Here is a 20,656-nt window from a genome sequence, read left to right on the forward strand (position 1 = left end):
TCCACAGCCAGCCCACCAGACTGTATCTCCACAGCCAGCCCACAAGACTGTATCCCCACAGCCAGCCAGACTGTATCCCCACAGCCAGCCCACCAGACTGTATCCCCACAGCCAGCCAGACTGTATCCCCACAGCCAGCACACCAGACTGTATCTCCACAGCCAGCCCACCAGACTGTATCTCCACAGCCAGCCAGACTGTATCCCCACAGCCAGCCAGACTGTATCCCCACAGCCAGCCCACCAGACTGTATTTCCACAGCCAGCCCACCAGACTGTATCCCCACAGCCAGCCCACCAGACTGTATCTCCACAGCCCAGATCAGCCAGACTGTATCCCCACAGCCAGCCCACCAGACTGTATCTCCACAGCCAGCCAGACTGTATCCCCACAGCCAGCCAGACTGTATCCCCACAGCCAGCCCACCAGACTGTATCTCCACAGCCAGCCCACCAGACTGTATCCCCACAGCCAGCCCACCAGACTGTATCTCCACAGCCCACCAGACTGTATCTCCACAGCCAGTCTGTATCCCCACAGCCAGCCCACCAGACTGTATCCCCACAGCCAGCCCACCAGACTGTATCCCCACAGCCAGCCCACCAGACTGTATCCCCACAGCCAGCCCACCAGACTGTATCCCCACAGCCAGCCAGACTGTATCCCCACAGCCAGCCAGACTGTATCCCCACAGCCAGCCCACCAGACTGTATCCCCACAGCCAGCCAGACTGTATCCCCACAGCCAGCCAGACTGTATCCCCACAGCCAGCCAGCCAGACTGTATCTCCACAGCCAGCCCACCAGACTGTATCTCCACAGCCAGCTAGACTGTATCCCCACAGCCAGCCAGACTGTATCCCCACAGTGTTTGCGCCTGATTCTACTATGTGTTTGATACGAACTGTAATAATTCTGGAACATTTCCTGTATGGTTTACAAGTTGGGGAGTTCAGGTGGCTAACCAATTTTTTCGTTCCTCAGCTTAATTATTGCAACTTCGGGATAGATCAACATACTGCTCTTAGGACAAGGATTGGGAATAGAAAGGGGAACTCAAGGTACAAGGACAAAGTGTCGGGTTTGAGTTCTGAACAATCGTGTATACAACTGAAGAGCAATGATCTATTCTCTTATGGTGGACAGAGCATCACAAGAGGCTCAGTAATTTATGATTCTTAACTGACCACAAAGTCCAGGACACTTCATTGGCTTTTAGCTCACATACTTATTGTTCGCCTTCATTTGATATTTTGTGAAATTGGATCACAAGGACTTATTATTTACAAAGTTTTATGAAGGACTGTAATTGCACACTGGTGATATGATGTTATATCCTTTATATTGTACATAGATAAGCCCTGTTAATATTCATGTAAGTCGATTTAAGGTTATTTTTTAAAAACATTTACAGGGTTCACAATGTAGAGAAATTAGAGATGAAAAAAATACAAAAAACAATGTCAAGTGTTCTCCACAATAGTTGTTTTAATAAATTATTTCCACTGTCTGTATTATGTACTCATAAAACAATGAGAAGAGATGCTCGGCGCGCGGTGCTGTTGACTTTGGTGACATTGAACCAATCTACTAGAGTTCCTTTGGTTTGGGTGTTGGGTTATCACTAATGATGTTTGGATGGCTTTATCCTGCTCCCCTTTCATTAGAGCTGAAGACACCCACCATTAGCTCTCAAGATAGCTACTGGCGTTGAGAGTGAAGTGGAGGAAGAGACCCTCATTAAACGACTCAACCAATGAATGCACTGTTGATACAATGTGTTGATACAGTGAAGCATACCACCAACAAGCAACAGGTCACACTGCTGCCTCAAGGGCCACGTTCAGTGGACAAGTTTTATACAATGTTACAGATAATAATGCTGTGAATATAACCGATGGGATTCCTGTCAGAGGCATGTTTGTTCTTCACATACCATATTTCTATCTGCAACATTTGACAACGTTTTACTACTGAACGTGGCCCAGGTTTGTCTGGCAGTTTGTCAACATTTACATTCATATTGTCAATATGTGCTGAGTGTACAAAGCATTAAGAACACCTGCTCTTTCAACCTGGTCTCAGAGCATTTCGTATTATTCTGTACATAAATCCGAGTCACTCTATTTAGTATGATATGTTTCGTATGGTATGTATTAATTTGTGGATGTCCATCACCCATTTCATATGATATGTTACAGTTTACAAATCGTATTTAATGTTACAATTTGCTAAATGTACAATATGTTACGAATTTGCTAAACTTACTACAGTTGAAGTCAGAAGTTTACATACACCTTAGCCAAATACATTTAAACTCAGTTTTTCACAATTCCTGACATTTAATCCTAGTAAAAATTCCCTGTCTTAGGTCAGTTAGGATCACCACTTTATTTTAAGAATGTGAAATGTCAAAATAATATTTAGAGAGAATGATTTATTTCATATTTTATTTCTTTCATCACATTCCCAGTGGGTCAGAAGTTTACATACACTCAATTAGTATTTGGTAGCATTGCCTTTAAATTGTTTAACTTGGGTCAAACGTTTTGGGTAGCCTTCCACAAGCTTCCTACATTAAGTTGGGTGAATTTTGGCCCATTCCTCCTGACAGAGATGGTGTAACTGAGTCAGGTTTGTAGGCCTCCTTGCTCGCACACACTTTATCAGTTCTGCCCACAACTTTTCTATAGGATTGAGGTCAGGGCTTTGTGATGGCCACTCCAATACCTTGACTTTGTTGTCCTTAAGCCATTTTGCCACAACTTTGGAAGTATGCTTGGGGTCATTGTCCATTTGGAAGACCCATTTGCGACTGATTTCCTGACTGATGTCTTGAGATGTTGCTTCAATATATCCACATAATTTTCCTTCCTCATGATGCCATCTATTTTGTGAAGTGCATCAGTCTCTCCTGCAGCAAAGCACCCCCACAGCATGATGCTGCCACCCCCATGCTTCACGGTTGGGATGGTGTTCTTCGGCTTGCAAGCCACCCCCTTTTTCCATCAAACATAACGATGGTCATTATGGCCAAACAGTTCTATTTTTGTTTCATCAGACCAGAGGACATTTCTCCAAAAAGTATGATCTTTGTCCCCATGGGCAGTTGCAAACCGTATTCTGGCTTTTTTATGGCGGTTTTGGAGCAGTGGCTTCTTCCTTGCTGAGCGGCCTTTCAGGTTATGTCGATATAGGACTTGTTTTACTGTGGCTATAGATACTTTTGGACCTGTTTCCTCCAGCATCTTCACAAGGTCCTTTGCTGTTGTTCTGGGATTGATTTGCACTTTTCGCACCAAAGTACATTAATCTCTAGTAGACAGAACGTGTCTCATTCCTGAGCGGTATGACGGCTGCGTACTATTGTTTGTACAGATGAACGTTTGCTCCCAAGGATGAACCAGACTTGTGGAGGTCTATAATTTTTTTCTGAGGTCTTGGCTGATTTCTTTTGATTTTCCCATGATGTCAAGGAAAGAGGCACTGAGTTTGAAGGTAGGCCTTGAAATACATCCACAAGTACACCTCCAATTGACTCGAATGAGGTCAATTAGCCTATCAGAAGCTTCTAAAGCCATGACATCTTTTTCTGGATATTCCCAAGCTGTTTAAAGGCACAGTCAACTTAGTGTATGTAAACTTCTGACCCTCTGGAATTGTGATACAGTGAATTATAAGTTAAATAATCTCTCTGTAAACAATTGTTGGAAAAATTACTTGTGTCATGCACAAAGTAGATGTCCTAACCGACTTGCCAAAACTATAGTTTGTTACCAAGAAATGTGTGGAGTGGTTGAAAAACAAGTTTTAATGACTCCAACCTAAGTGTATGTAAACTTCCGACTTCAACTGTATATGTAACGAATTTGTAGAATGTATGATATGTTATGAATTCTAGCTAGCTGGCTAACGTTAGCTAGGGGTTAAGGTTAGGGTTAAGTTTAGGAGTTAGGTTAAAGGGTTAAGGTTAGGGTTAGGGGAAGCGTTAGCTAAAAGGGTGAGGGTTAGGGGAAGGGTTAGCTAACATGCTAAGTAGTTGCAAAGTAGCTAAAAACTAGTAAGTAGTTGAAAAGTTGCTAAAATGCTGAAGTTGTCCGTGATGAGATTCAAACTCTCAACCTTTGGGTTGCTAAACGTTCGCATTATACGCCACCCATCCACCCCGACCAACTACCCTACTTTTGTTTTTGCCTGAAGTAACCATCTGTCTTATGTAACCATACCAAACGTAACATATCATACCAATTTGAGTGTCCCAGATTTACTTTTACTATGTTCTGTCTAGTCTATGAGACCTGACTGGCTCTTTCATGACATTGACTGACCAGGTGAATCCAGGTCAAAGTTATGATCCCTTATTGATGTCACCTGTTAAATCCACTTCAGTCAGTGTAGATGAAGGGGAGGAGACAGGTTAAAAAATATATATTTTTAAGCCTCGAGACAATTGAGACATGGATTGTGTATGTGTGCCATTCAGAGGGTGAATGGGAGACAAAATACTTAAGTGCCTTTTGAAACCACCCAAAAGACATCCAGCAAACTTGACACAACTGTGGGAAGCATTGGAGTCAACATGGGCCAGTATTCCTGTGGAAAGCTTTCGACACCTTGTAGAGTCCATGCCCCAACGTATTAAGGCTGTTCTGATGGCAAAAAATCTCAAAATTAGGAAAGTGTTCTTAATGTTTTGTACACTCAATGTATATGAAGCTGGACTCAAACCGCCTGGCCAAAGCGCTCTGTGACATCATTCCAACCAACTAATCCCAGTTGCATGAGTATTTGAGTGTGTTTCCAATTGAAAACGTGAGCCTGTTCTGTGTGTGTGAGGAACTGGGTACCTCTCTCCAGTATGTAATTAAATATATCTTTATACACTGAGTGTACAAAACATTAAGAACGCCTTCCTAATATTGAGTTGCACCCCATTCACCCTCTGAATGGCACACATACACAATCCATGTCTCAAGGCTTAAAAATCCTTCTTTAACCTGCCTCCTCCCCTTCATCTACACTGATTGAAGTGGATTTAACAAGTTACATCAATAAGGGATCATAACTTTCAACCTGGTCAGTCTGTCATGGAAAGAGCAGGTGTCTTTAATGTTTTGTACACTCAGTGTAGATAGGGACAACAGTTGGGCTTTTGAGCTCACTATTTCAGTGTTGAGTGTCAGTCAACTGCAGGTTTTGTCTGCTCCTAGGCTGCTACCTATAGTACAGGACTCTCCCTGGATTATACACCCATTGATTGGTGTCACAAACATGTTTTTGAAGCCCAGCCACTGAATATCTCTGTCACGCTGTCGTTTGTCACAATCAGACATGGATCCATACTGTGCTGGCGTGGTCTCTCTCTGTCCTGCCCGTCACCCCTCCTAAATGTCCGCCGTAAATCTTCTTATTGCATTGCCCTCGTTTATTACATCAGACCTCACAGCTCAGAGGCCTGTAGTGAACCACAGTGACATCCCCACTCTGTAGCCCCTCGCTGGCAATCTCTCTCTCTCTCTCTCCTGCTTTTCACTCCTCTCATGTCCTCTCCATCCTTAACTACTTTTAGGCCTAAAAGGAGGCCAGGGCTGAACCTGAAAACGCCACCGGCGTCACAGGGAATGAAGAGTTCCTTGTGAACTACGGTGAATAAAGGCAGCAGAGGCATTGCAGAGATAAATGGGAATGTTTACTTTGTGGGAGGCGGGCATTGAAATGCACAAACCTTTAATGCTCATCTCTGCCTCTGTGAAATTGCATTTGTTATGTGTGACACTTTGGTATATATCTCACCGACGCACTGAAGGCTGGGTGTTGGGCTGTGCAGTTGCTGGGAGGTTGATTCTCCATGGTTCTCTCTGTCGGAGTAGGAGCTTTTGGATTGTATTTCTAAAATTCTAAAAGGCACACTCACATCTGAGCTGTCTTGTTGCAGGTGCATGGAAACAATTAGATCATTTGAAATAAAACAGAAACCCACACACTGCCCTTGCTAGTATCACTAAATCACTGATTATATAATTCCACAAAGCCCCCTCATTAGAGAATCGGTCATCCTTTCCACGTCTTATTGGAAAAGGAACAACAGAATTAAAGGAAACTTGGTCGCATCCCAAGGTTCTCTCTAAGGAAATATAAACCACAGCTGTTGTTTAATGGTACGATATTCTATTATTCTATAATAATAATGATCCAGTTATTCATCCTACAAATCAACATAAAGGTTCTATTCAGTAGATCCCTTAACACAGGGTACCATACCGTTTTCAAATCCAAAGCATAACCCTCTTGTCATTACTGTGTTTCTATAATACAATAATCAGTGGAGAAGCTGCAGTCTTCAGAAGCCAATTAGTCTTATCCAGATACATGTAGTGGTTCTCTGTGGCTCAGTTGGTGGACCATGCCAGGATATAATAATATAATATGATATGCCATTTAGCATACGCTTTTATCCAAAGCGACTTACAGTCACGTGTACATACATTTTTACGTATGGGTGGTCCCGGGGATCGAACCCACTAACCTGGCGTTACAAGCGCCATGCTCTACCAATTGAGCTACAGAGATCATGGGTTTGATTCCCGCTGGGGCCAACCATACGAAGAATGTATGCACACATGACTGTAAGTCACTTTGGATAGAAGCGTCTGCTAAATGGCATATATTTCAGGGCCTGAAGCTGGGCACACCGGTGGGCATGGTTCCTGGGTAGTGGGTTTACAACTAGGACCTACTTCCAAGGCCCCAGTGATCAGGATGTCAGGCTGTGCCAACGCCCCTCAAACACAGGGAAGGTCAGTGTGTGCCCAGGAACCATGGCCCCCCACGCCCCCTGTGGAGATGTCCATCTTTCAGTGGGCCAACAACGATGCCCTCTACAGTAACCCCCAGAGAGACACGCTGGCACAAGGAGATACCAGTGCCTGCCAAGGGGAGAGAGACATACACATACTTAATGCAAACCCACTGTGAAGGGATACAGGAAGAGGATAATAGGCAAACAACTGGGTAGGCGATGTCTGCAGTTTACAGCCGTGCCAGGCTTTATACCACTAGTGTTTACGGTAATATCACAAAGTGTCAACCATTGTCCTGAAGGTCCTCCGCTGTCAGGATTTGACTCCAAGTCTCTCTTCTATCTTTTTATTATTATCTTTGTCATCCATATGGGACTTCTACTGCAGTAGCCCAGGCCATTTTTAGAGTAGGTTAGTTTGTAGTGTGTTTTCTTGGATGAGCGCAAACGGTCTTGTTGATCAAACAGGCATCAGACTTGAGCATCTCCTTCATCTGAGGCAATTTCCCAGAGAGATGAGGCTTAGGCTGCCTGCCGCAGCTCTTGGGTGTAATATCCCCATCTCCCAGACTGCCATTCAGAAGGTGCTCTGCTACAGCATAACAAAGGACACGTAATACTCATATTATTCCCTATGTGAAAGAGGAGAGAGAGAGCGAAAGCCCATTACCCGTTACGATTCCTTAAGAAAACAATGATGTTCGTAAGCACGATGCACAGTAATAAACGACGGCAGATCTTTATATGATAGCATGTTTCTGGATTTGGAAATGAAATCCTAGCGATAGAGGGAGTGATGTGGATTGCGGTGCTGCGGCTGCAGTTCCGTCAGGGGAGTATGTGGGTGACAGCAGGCTCTGTGCTTTGCTGAAGGTGTGAGGGGGAAGGGAGGCTGTTCCTGGTTTAGACCAGTTATACAGGCCAAGAGCAGACCATATGGAGGCTGCTCTGTTTCGCTCTTGTGTGTCCCAAATGGCACCCTATTCCCTATATGGTGCACTACCTTTGACCAGAGTGTTATGGGCCCTGGTCAAAAGTAGTGTACTATAAAGGAATAGGGTGCCATTTGGGCCATTAGTAGTCATTATTAAGACCAGACCAGAACACATTTGACAGATACATAATAGAACACAATATATTCACATGCCCCCTCAAATACATTCCAGTACACTCAAATACATTCCAGTACACTCAAATACATTCCAGGACACTCAAATACATTCCAGTACACTCAAATACATTCCAGGACACTCAAATACATTCCAGTACACTCAAATACATTGATATGATTTATGCAGTCAATGTTATTTACATAAAAACTTGGCAAGTATTATGTAAAGTATTATGAAGGTTTATTCATGCTCACAACAAAATGATAATGTATTATACCTGTTGACGTCCGTGTTACTCATATGTTCTTGTCCTTATGCAGCCTACAGGTGTGTTTCATGAGGTGGAGCAATAGAGGCATGAAACCGAGACATATTCAGTGTGGATTTCCGGCTAGAGGGGAGTGTCCATTATCTGTAAATCTATATAGCAGACAGTGGTGGTTCTCAGATGAAAGTCTCACAAGACACAGCCTGGAGCTACAGTGGAACAACAATGGATGACAATCCTCAACACCTGCACAACTTTATTACATTCCACCCAACTGTAGTGACTGCAGGCCCTTTTATTTCTGTGAAAGGGCTGCTGGTCACGGTCCTGCTGTACTCTACATTGTGTGCAGGACTTCATTCCACGTGCACATTAACAGCCCAGTATCAACATCATTGCAGGCCCATACTTCCTGGTACTCTCCAGGATTTCCACTCTGAGAACGACTATCTTCCCTGTTCCGTTTTGGATTCCACCACAGCTGCTCTCGCTCACACCCTGATACGCACCACATTTTAATTTGGCAACAGCCGAGGTGGAATCCTGTACCGCTAGCTAGAGGATATTTATTTAGCGGGCTTTATGGCACCCAAGATGCATTGCAGCAGTGAGCAGCCATGCATCTCGTGATAATTATGACCCACCGACTCTGTGATTTCATTAAATCTGTGTCGCTGCGACTGTGGAAAGAATAAAACGATGGCATGAGGGTTCTCACTTTGGCTCCTACCTGCTTCAATTAAGTTCCTACTGTTCTTCATTTTGGGCATGTGGCTTCTGTAACCTCCTCTTCAATGTGTTTTCCTCTATTAACCGACCAAACAAAATCTCCCTCGCTCTCGTCACAGGTCTGACAGGTTGAGGGCCCGCAGAGAGGCTCCGAGACTTCCTTCAATCTTGGCAGTGGTGAAAGAGGACGTTTTCATCTCACGGCTCCTCTGCTACTCGCCTGTGTGTGTGAGTGGCCATTTTGTCTATGCAAATGCCTCTCGTTCTCTCCTGGGCTTTCATCGTCTCAGGGTGGCCACGGCTCAGACAGTCCACCTCATTTCATCTCAACTCGCTTTCTCCTGCTTTCAGGGTCAGTCAGCTAGAAAGCCAATTAGTCTGTCTCTCTTTATCACCTGAATGTGAGTGTGTGCATGTGTGTGTGTGTGTGTGTGTGTGTGTGTGTGTGTGTGTGTGTGTGTGTGTGTGGCAGTGGTGATGCAGAGGTGAACGTTGTTCTTTTGAGACCTTATAGAACACACCAGAGAATAGCTATGTTGAAGTGAACCTTTTGCCAAGGGGAACCAGACCAAACCAGACACGGGCACATCGTTTCTAGATGAAATGTTCAGACTGAGGCACTGAAATACTATTATAAAAGTGCATCAGAACACATTATAAATCTGTGACATATAAAATGAATGACCCAATTTCTCCACAATATAACCCTGCTCTGTGCTGAAGAGCTCTTGCGTGAAAAAACGGAAACACACAATGGCAGGGCATGGCAAATTTAGAAAACAGTTCACCAAAAAACACCGGCTTTCTCACAAATCGCGGTGTGGAGGATTTATGGAATTTATACCCGTGAATGAATTGACAATTATTCTGAAGATGAAATTGGAATTGGGTCATAGATGTGCCAGAGATCTATTACAATAAAGCAATGCAAATATTGAATAATTTACATGAGGAGTTGATGCACTGTCTGCCTCATATAGTTGGTGATTTAATAAGCTGGTTTGACTATAATTCATAATCACAAATAGTCCACATACTGATCTGTAACTTGCTGTAGTTTGTTCCTCTGTGAACTTAACAAGCGGATATATGATAAATGGCATCTGTATCATCAAAGCTGGTCCTGACATTTTGACATCTCTTTACCTGGTGTGATGTACCTTGTGTTTTCAACCTAATGAGCCAGTTTAAATAGAAGGGAGACCTCTGCTGTTTAGTGCTGGTACTCCAGGCATCATGATTTGAAATTGACTTTAATTCAGTAATAGTCAAATATTGTTTTGTGTCCATTTTATGTGATTATATCTCATGTCCAGGTCAGCTCCAGAAATGTGAATGGTGATGAAGGCATTCAAGCAGGCCACAGCTGTTTTAAAGCAGGGCAGGAGTGACACGGCCTGAGCCGACAGCTTTGTGTTTCAGCACCATTTATTACAGCTCCCTCTCCTAGCACTGAGAGACGGGTAGGGATTGTGTTGGAGCAGAGCCTTGGTTCAGCACTGGTTTAGTGAACAGCTCCCTCTCCTAGCACTGAGAGACGGGTAGGGATTTTGTTGGAGCAGAGCCTTGTTTCAGCACCAGTTTAGTGAACAGCTCCCGCTCCTAGCACTGAGAGACTGGCAGGGATTGTGTTGGAGCAGAGCCTTGTTTCAGCCCCGGTTTAGTGGACAGCTCCACTGTTCTAAGCTGGAGCATGGGAAACGTCTCATGCCTCATTGCCTCTTGACATTTCCAACCATCCTTGACTCTCACCTTATGGTCGAGAGTTACTCCTGGATCATTACCCATGAGAGGCTCATCTCTATGACTCAGTTCAATCCACCGCCTGAGGGGCTAGGGTTCTCTCAAGGGAAAGAGAGAGGAACGAAGAAAAAAACTGCATCTGTGCCTCTGGACAGCACCGTTTGACAGCAGAGTGAATATGTTGTGAAAGACAAGTCTACATCATGTAGAGCTACTTTGCTGAGGTGGCCATTAGATACAACATGCTAGTGATCAAGCCAGCAGGAGTTCAACACTGTTACTTAAGACCTATCACAGTCACACTCTGATAGTGAACTAGGACTGTATAACAACAATTTGTGTCTCTGTCTCTGTCAATATGTATCCTCCCTGACTAGGATCTGTAGCATGGTAATGCTGAAGTCCACACATCTCTTGTCACACTCCGGGATGAAGTTTTCCTCAAGGTACAGAACTAGGATCAGCTTCCCCTCCCCCAATCCTAACCTTCACCATCAGTGTGAAAAATGCAAAACTGTCTAGAGGCAACTTCTCCCTACACCTCTTGGTACACCTGGAACTTCAATATATTTTATGTCTCTATAGCAGACAACCCATTTATTACCCTTTTGATTTTTACCATTGTGATTTTCCATAGTGTATCAATCTTATAGCATTTTGATTGGTTTCCAAAGAAATCCTGCCAGCCTCTTTTCTCTGGAAGTGTGGCATCCTATTCACTATATACTGCACTACTTTTGACATGGGCCCATAGCTCTCTGGTCAAAAGTCGTGCCCTATATAGAGAACAGGGGGCCATTTTAGATGCAGCCTCTATGAAAAACATATCATACTGACTCCACAGAGGTCATTATGTCGGTCATAAATGTACTTGTGCATGCACCGTACAAAACAAGTCTCGCCACTTCATAAAGCTTCTGTTTACCCGGGATTAAAGTGGAAGGGGCTCGTAACTCCTGAATCAACTCTATGGCCTTTTTCGCTTTGATGTCGATAAGGAAGCACTTTGATTGTGTTTGTCTGTTGCTATCAATTATTCACAGAGTGCAGATCACAATGTTTGGGTCTCTTCATTTCAGCTGCAGATTTAGTGCCAGAGAACGCCACTCTGGCTGGGTGATATAATGGTGCTTATAGTGGTGCTTGTGTCTCCATTGGGTTCAATTGCGAACAAACCCATATATTACTCTCTCTCATTAAGGCTAAGTAGGAATTTAAAAAAAGAAGATAGGCTCACAGCACTTCAGAAATGTGCTAGGATATAAACAAAAGACAAAACAAGATAAGGAACCTGTTATACTGCAACTGTATATCCACTGTGTATCAACTGTATATCCACTGTATTTCAACTGTATATCCACTGTGTATCAACTGTGTATCCACTGTATATTTGTATATCCACTGTATATCAACTGTATATCCACTGTATATCAACTGTATATCCACAGTATATTTGTATATCCACTGTATTCCAACTGTATATCCACAGTATATTTGTATATCCACTGTATTTCAACTGTATATCCACAGTATATTTGTATATTCACTGTGTATCCACTGTATATCAACTGTATATCCACTGTATATCCACTGTATATCAACTGTATATCCACAGTATATTTGTATATCCACTGTATTTCAACTGTATATCCACAGTATATTTGTATATTCACTGTATATCCACTGTATATCAACTGTATATCCACTGTATATCCACTGTATATCAACTGTATATCCACTGTATATCAACTGTATTTCAACTGTATATCCACAGTATATTTGTATATTCACTGTATATCCACTGTATATCAACTGTATATCCACTGTATATCAACTGTATATCCACTGTATATCAACTGTATATCAACTGTATATCCACTGTATTCCAACTGTATATCCACTGCTCATCCTCTTATAACTCTATGCTCTAACTTGTTTTATATAATGTATGTCAACTCAGCTGTCTCTTAATGTTGTCCATCACTAGCAGCACCATATCACCAAGTAACATTCTGAGTATGTTGTCCATCACTAGCAGCACCATATCATCAAGTAACATTCTGAGTATGTTGTCCATCACTAGCAGCACCATATCACCAAGTAACATTCTGAGTATGTTGTCCATCACTAGCAGCACCATATCACCAAGTAACATTCTGAGTATGTTGTCCATCACTAGCAGCACCATATCACCAAGTAACATTCTGAGTATGTTGTCCATCACTAGCAGCACCATATCACCAAGTAACATTCTGAGTATGTTGTCCATCACTAGCAGCACCATATCACCAAGTAACATTCTGAGTATGTTGTCCATCACTAGCAGCACCATATCACCAAGTAACATTCTGAGTATGTTGTCCATCACTAGCAGCACCATATCACCAAGTAACATTCTGAGTATGTTGTCCATCACTAGCAGCACCATATCATCAAGTACACTTCTGAGTATGTGTAAAGGTACTTGTTGAATAAAGGTGATTCTGATTCTGAAAACAGTGGTCATTCATTTAGATTTTAATCAGGGCTGTGTGGAGTGCATGGGATATACAGAGAGAAACCAACTCAGGGAGAAACCAACTCAGAGAGAAACCAACTCAGGGAGAAACCAACTCAGGGAGAAACCAACTCAGGGAGAAACCAACTCAGAGAGAAACCAACTCAGGGAGAAACCAACTCAGGGAGAAACCAACTCAGGGAGAAACCAACTCAGAGAGAAACCAACTCAGGGAGAAACCATCTCAGAGAGAAACCAACTCAGGGAGAAACCAACTCAGGGAGAAACCAACTCAGGGAGAAACCAACTCAGGGAGAAACCAACTCAGGGAGAAACCAACTCGGGGAGAAACCAACTCAGAGAGAAACCAACTCAGGGAGAAACCAACTCAGGGAGAAACCAACTCAGGGAGAAACCAACTCAGAGAGAAACCAACTCAGGGAGAAACCAACTCAGGGAGAAACCAACTCAGGGAGAAACCAACTCAGGGAGAAACCAACTCAGAGAGAAACCAACTCAGGGAGAATCCAACTCAGGGAGAAACCAACTCAGAGAGAAACCAACTCAGGGAGAAACCAACTCAGGGAGAAACCAACTCAGGGAGAAACCAACTCAGGGAGAAACCAACTCAGGGAGAAACCAACTTAGGGAGAAACCAACTCAGGGAGAAGATAACTCATGAACAGTGTCTGTGTTTATACCTCTGCACTGAACAAACTTTACTCTGATAGCTTTTCAGCTATTTCAGTGAGGTCACGCGTCTTCCTCCCAGGCAGACAGAAGGTTAATAAACCTCTGTCTTTCTGTTAATGACAGGAATCAGAAGCTATGATAATAACTGTAGGGCTTTTAGTCACTGTCCACTTCAATCCTCTTCAGACCCCAGCAGACAGAGACAGACAGACAGACACTTTTCTCTGGTCAAGCGATGCAGCAGCGTCTCTCCAACACAGAAGTGTCCTTGAGGCAGGGACAGCTCATCACACACCTGAATTGCTATTTTTAATCTCTGCCTCTGTGATGCCGGGTTTCACAGGCTGTCGTAAGCTCATCACAAACATTTATAAACACCCCTTGATTAGATCTAAAGCCACCAGCCACCCCCCTCACCAAGGTGACATTCTCCCATGTCCTATACACACAACCTGACAGTGAACCTGCACGTCATGGAAGGGAAACATCCCCGCTGTGCTTTAGTCAACACTTATGTCTACTGTACACATGTACTGTAGCTGCCTCACACAGTCGCTTTCAGGGAATTGGTGTCAAATGTTTTTACCTGCATAAGTTACGTGCCTGACTGCAGTGTCTGTCTGCCTCTCTCTGTCTGTCTGTCTGTCTGTCTGTCTGTCTGTCTGTCTGTCTGTCTGTTTGCCTGCCTGCCTGTCACTCTGTCCACCAGTCGGCCTGTCTTGACCTCTGCATTGTTGATCCTAGCTTGCATTAAAATGTTGCACCTCCCCTTATCACACGCCTCATTCAATCACGGTAGTTAATGGGGCCGCACCGAGTCTACTCAATAGGGCATGACAGCAGCAACTGTATTCTCCCCTCCCATGAGCCTCTCTGGTTCCACCGGGCCACTCTGCTCTCTCATCAATCTGACCTATCCAAACAAGGCACATAAAAATGAAAGTGAAATGTGTGCAAAACTCATATTGAAAGTGTGAGTAGCATACTATGGTAAATGTTTTGTTGGAGATAATGGTGGTTTCAGCACACAGACAAACATGGTAAATTGTAGCATAAATAAATATTAGGGTTCTCATGCGCAGGCTGGCATTTATTGTCATGAATCTTGCCCTGGAGGCAGCTCAGCAGAGTGGTCACTAGCTGGCACAGCCACAAAGTCATAAAATCTGATTTTAAACCTAACCTTAACCCTAACCACACTGCTAACCATAATGTCTGATTAAATTAACAAATGTTTGTTTTCATGAATTTTTACAATATAGCCCATTTTGACTTTGCAAATGGCCCAGCTAGTGGAAACCGCTCAGTTCTGCATCCAGGGCAAGATTCATGACAATAAAAGTCAACCTGCTTCGCATGCTTGATATTGAAGCACTTCATGGTGATGTGGCTAATGTCATAAGTTTAATAGCAGATTGTGCCTACCTCAGCTGGGAAGATAACTGTATACCTGCCTTAATGTTGCTGGACCCTAGGAAGAGTATTTATTTATTTTATTTTATTTCACCTTTATTTAACCAGGTAAGCCAGTTGAGAACAAGTTCTCATTTACAACTGTGACCTGGCTTGGCATGAACTAATTGGGATCCATAATAAATACAAATACAAAAACTGACAAGGAATCAGCCAAAATGTCCTTATACAGTACCAGTCAAAAGTTTGAACACACCTACTCATTCCAGTGTTTTTCTTTATTTTTACTATTTTCTACATTTAGAATAATAGTGAAGACATCAAAACTATGAAATAACACACATGGATTCATATAGTAACCAAAAAAGTGTTAAACAAAACAAAATATATTTGAGATTCTTCAAAGTAGCCACCCTTTGCCTTGATGACAGCTTTGTACACTCTTGGCATTCTCTCAACCAGTTTCATGAGGTAGTCACCTGGAATACATTTCAAGTAACAGGTGTGCTTTGTTAAAAGTTAATTTGTGGAATTTCTTTCCTTCTTAATGCGTTTGAGCCAATCAGTTGTGTTTTGACAAGGTAGGGCTGGTATACACCTAGATAGCCCTATTTGGTGAAAGACCAAGTCCATATTATGGCAAGAACAGCTCAAATAAGCAAACAGAAATTACAGTCAATCATTACTTTAAGACATGAAGGTCAGTAAATCTGGAACATTTCAAGAACTTTGAAAGTTTCTTCAAGTGCAGTCGCAAAAACCATCAAGCGCTATAATGAAACTGGCTCTCATGAGGACCGCCACAGGAAAGGAAGACCCAGAGTTACCTCTGCTGCAGAGGATAAGTTCATTAGAGTTAACTGTACCTCAGATTGCAGCCCAAATAAATGCTTCACAGAGTTCAAGTAACAGACACATCTCAACATCAACTGTTCAGAGGAGACTGTGTGAAACAGGCCTTCATGGTCAAATTGCTGCAAAGAAACCACTACTAAAGGACACCAATAAGAAGAAGACACTTGGTTATGCCAAGAAACACGAGCAATGGACATTAGACCGGTGGAAATGTGTCCTTTGGTCAGCATATGTGGGAACTCCTTCAAGACTGTTGGAAAAGCATTCCAGGTGAAGCTGGTTGAGAGAATGCCAAGAGTGTGCAAAGCTGTCATCAAGGCAAAAGAAGGCTACTTTGAAGAATCTCAAATATAAAATATATTTTGATTTGTTTGACACTTTTTTGGTTACTACATGATTCCATGTGTTATTTCATAGTTTTGATGTCTTCACTATTATTCTACAATGTAGAAAATAGTAAACATTAAGAAAAACCCTTGAATGAGTAGGTGTTCTAAAAAATGTGACTGCTAGAGTATATTTTTACATTTTAGGCATTTAGCAGATGCTCTCATCCAGAGCGATTTACAGTTAGTGAGTGCACACATTTTTCATACTGGCCCCCCGTGGGAATCGAACCCACTACCCTGGCGTTGCAAGCGCCATGCTCTACCAACTGAGCTACACAGGTGTATATATGTGGTGTATATATAGGGTATATATGTAGGTATCACCATAGCAGCACCCACCCGTAGTCTGCGCTCCAGCAGGTATATCTCACTGGTCATCCCCAAAGCCAACACCTCCTTTGGCCGCCATTCCTTCCAGTTCTCTGCTGCCAATGACTGGAACGAATTGCAAAAATCTCTGAAGCTGGAGACTCTTATCTCCCTCACTATCTTTAAGCATCAGTTGTCAGAGCAGCTTACCGATCACTGCACCTGTACACAGCCCATCTGAAATTAGCCCACCCAACTACCTCATCCCTATATTGTTATTTATTTTGCTCTTTTGCACCCCAGTATCTCTATTTGCACATAATCTCTTGCACATCTAGCATTCCAGTGTTAATACTAATTGTAATTATTTTGCACTATAGCCTATTTATTGCCTTACCTCCATAACTTGCTACATTTGCACACACTGTATATATATTTTCTGTTGTATTTTTTTACTTTGTTTTTTTTACCCCATATGTAACTCTGTGTTGTTGTTTTTATCGCACTGCTTTGTTTTATCTTGGCCAGGTTGCAGTTGTAAATGAGAACTTGTTCTCAACTGGCTTACCTGGTTAAATAAAGGTGAAAAAAAAAAAAAAAAAACTATTTCTAAGATTTTACTGAGTTACAGTTCATGTAAGGAAATCAGTCAATTGAATTGAATTAATTAGTCCCTTATCCATGGATTTCACAACTGGGAATAGAAGTTGGTCACATATACCTAAAGTAAAAGTGTGACCATTTGCCTCATGCAGCGTGATACATCTCCTTCGCATAGAGTTGATCAGGCTGTTGACTGTGGCCTGTGGAATGTTGTCCCACTCCTCTTCAATGGCTGTGCGAAGTTGCTGGATATTGGCGAGAACTGGAACACGCTGTCATACACGTCGATCCAGAGCATCCCAAACATGCTGAATGGGTGACAGGTCTGAGTATGCAAGCCATGGAAGAACTGGGACATTTTCAGCTTCCAGGAATTGAGGTGATGGCGGCGGATGAATGGCACGACAATGGGCCTCAGGATCTCGTCATGGTGTCTCTGTGCATTCAAATTGCCATCGATAAAATGCAATTTTGTTCGTTGTCCGTAGCTTATGCCTCCCCATACCATAACCCCACCGCCACCATGTGGCACTCTGTTCACAACGGTGACATCAGCAAACCGCTCGCCCGCTCGCCCACACCATCGTCTGCCAGTACAGTTGAAACTGGGATTCATCCGTGAGGAGCACACTTCTCCAGTGTGCCAGTGGCCATCGAAGGTGAGCATTTACCCACTGAAGTCGGTTACGACGCCAAACTGCAATCAGGTCAAGACCCTGGTGAGGATGACGAGCACGTAGATGAGCTTCCCTGAGATGGTTCAGAAATTATTTGGTTGTACAAACCCACAGTTTCATCAGCTGTCCGGGTGGCTGGTCTCAGACGATCCCGTAGGTGAAGAAGCCGGATGTGGAGGTCCCAGTTATAAACGCAACATGTAAAGTGTTGGTCCCATGTTTCATGAGGTGAAATAAAAGATCCCTGTTCGTGAGCATTTCTCCTTTGCCAAGATAATCCATCCACCTGAAAGGTGTGGCATATCAAGAAGCTGATTAAACAGCATGATCATTACACAGGTGCACCTTGTGCTGGGGACAATAAAAGGTAACTCTAAAATGTGCAGTTTTGTCACACAACACAATGCCACAGATGTCTGAATTTTCGAGGGAGCGTGCAATTGGCATGCTGACCTCAACATCCGGCTTCTTCACCTGCGTGATCGTCTGAGACCAGCCACCAGGACAGCTGATGAAAATGAGGAGTATTTATGTCTGTAATAAAGCCCTTTTGTGGGGAAAAACACATTTTCAGTGGGTGGGCCTATGACCTCCCAGGCCCAACCATGGCTGCGCCCCTGCCCAGTCATGTGAAATCCATCAATCAGGGCCTAATAGATTTGTCATTTCATTTCCTTAAATGAATTGTAACTCAGTAAAATCATTGTAATTGTTGCATGTTGTGTTTATATTTATGTTGATGTGCCCTTGATCAAGGCAATTAACCCTAACTGCTCCAGTACATCGCTCTGGATAAAGACAATATGAACAGTTTCCAGTGGTTTTGGGTGTGAAACAATGACATTTGATTAAAAATATAGAAATGTAAAACACAAGATGATTTCACTTTATGCCCATCTTCAATTCCTGAAATGTAGGCTATTTTTCAAAAGCGATTACATGTGCCAAAGTGTTATCCTCCAGAATCCTTAATCCAGGATCTTCATCAGATTAAGATTATGCCAGGATGCCCAGGGACCCCCATCTATGAGACCGATGGAGATGGAGTGCCCGCCACTGAACCAGGGCGGAGCTTGGCCAGATTACCCATCTCGGTTCATTTTAGATAGGCTACCCCCCGCCCTCTGTGCATCTCTTCCTCTCTCTGCCTCCGTCAGTCATCCTCCCAGGTAATTCTGTTCCATACAATGCGCGCCTGGCAACTGCTGCTTCTGTCCGTGTAGTTGGCTCTCTACAGGGCCTTCTCCCACACAGTATACCTCACCCTCCGACTGCTAGAGACAATCCACATGCTGAGCCGTCATCGCGCGCACCGTGGTGAATTTTCACTTGATTTTCTGTCGCAGAAAAGAGTGGTCCCTACGCTTGCCAGTATTTCGGAATATGGTGGTCCTTGTTAAATATGAATGAGTTTTTTTTTTTACGTCTTAAATGTCAGTGATGGTTACAGTCTTTGAATCCGCATGAAAATTGAAGTTTTGCTGTTTCGTTTTATTCGTTAAAGCTGAGCAAAATGCGTCGTGTCTGAGGCATAATCTACCGTCTCCACCAAATCAGCCCAGGACCTGCGTCTGAGAAAAGCAAACCCGTGCTTTCCTAATATTTAACAAAATTTGCATTTGGCTTGCATTCATCCCCAGTTTCGGATTGATCGGATGCGTCAGCGTTGGATGCGGCTGTGGAGAACCCCATAGCTTTCAGCATGATTTGATGTAACGGGATTTTTAACAGGGTAACTGGACATCTCTTACCTTTTAACTGAGAACAGCTACGTTCAAGTCAAGAAGCAAACTCTATCAAGAGATAGATCCATCCCTATATGGACTAAATCTTGGTTCCTCGGGATTTAAAACTAGCAGGTCACACGCATCTTGGCTTCGGCGCTTCTTGGGAAAATACCCTTAAACTGTGGGAGACATGAAAGTTGTTTCAGCAGTGTTGTTCCTTGCGATATTTTGGAGTCAGGAGTGGGAGCCCGTGCTTTCTGATTCAATCATACACATCGGTAAGTTGCGCCTTCTCTCAACAAAAGCAGGCTAATAAGGATGCCATGCCTCTGTGCATAGATTTGTCTCTGCATAGGTTTGGGTATAAGCAAATAATGTGTGCCACCACACACCACTAATGGTGTGGACAATGTCAGTTCCCGTAGCATGATGTTGGTACGGGATACATTATTATAATTATAAGCAATAAATCCCCCCCCAAACACACACAAAAATAATAATAATGTACTTAACAGCATGCGCCATTGCGCATAATGACTAATGAAGTTGCCAGCTGAGCTTTGCACATAATTACAATGTATGTTTTAATTAGGGTATTTCATCATATGTTTTTATATTCAATAACATAAAGGCGGGAAATGTGAATGACTAAAATATTATATGAACGTACTGTTTAGCCTATGGGTGTTTATTGCCTCAATTCGCCTGCTACCTGAAAACAGGTGATTTGAAAATTGGGTGATGTCTGCGGATTAGGAGGGAATATGCTGATATTCTATTTCTTGAAACAATGTCTTCACATTTACATGAAATGCAGCTGGAATAGCCTTCATAATATAGGCC

The 20,656-nt window shown here is 43.1% G+C and overlaps 1 protein-coding gene across 1 annotated transcript in view; it reads left to right on the forward strand.

Annotated features, from left to right (window-relative positions):
- Positions 1-19,240: 19,240 nt before the first annotated feature.
- LOC121584395 (glutamate receptor ionotropic, delta-2) overlaps positions 19,241-20,656 on the forward strand; it is a 638,531-nt gene continuing 637,115 nt past the window's right edge. Inside the window, exon 1 of the mRNA XM_045225956.1 lies at positions 19,241-20,091. Coding sequence (XP_045081891.1) covers positions 20,004-20,091 — 88 coding nt within the window. The 5' untranslated portion in view covers positions 19,241-20,003. The remainder of the gene's footprint in view (positions 20,092-20,656) is intronic.

Source organism: Coregonus clupeaformis, chromosome 16 (assembly GCF_020615455.1).
Source record: "Coregonus clupeaformis isolate EN_2021a chromosome 16, ASM2061545v1, whole genome shotgun sequence".
Lineage (NCBI taxonomy): Eukaryota > Metazoa > Chordata > Actinopteri > Salmoniformes > Salmonidae > Coregonus > Coregonus clupeaformis.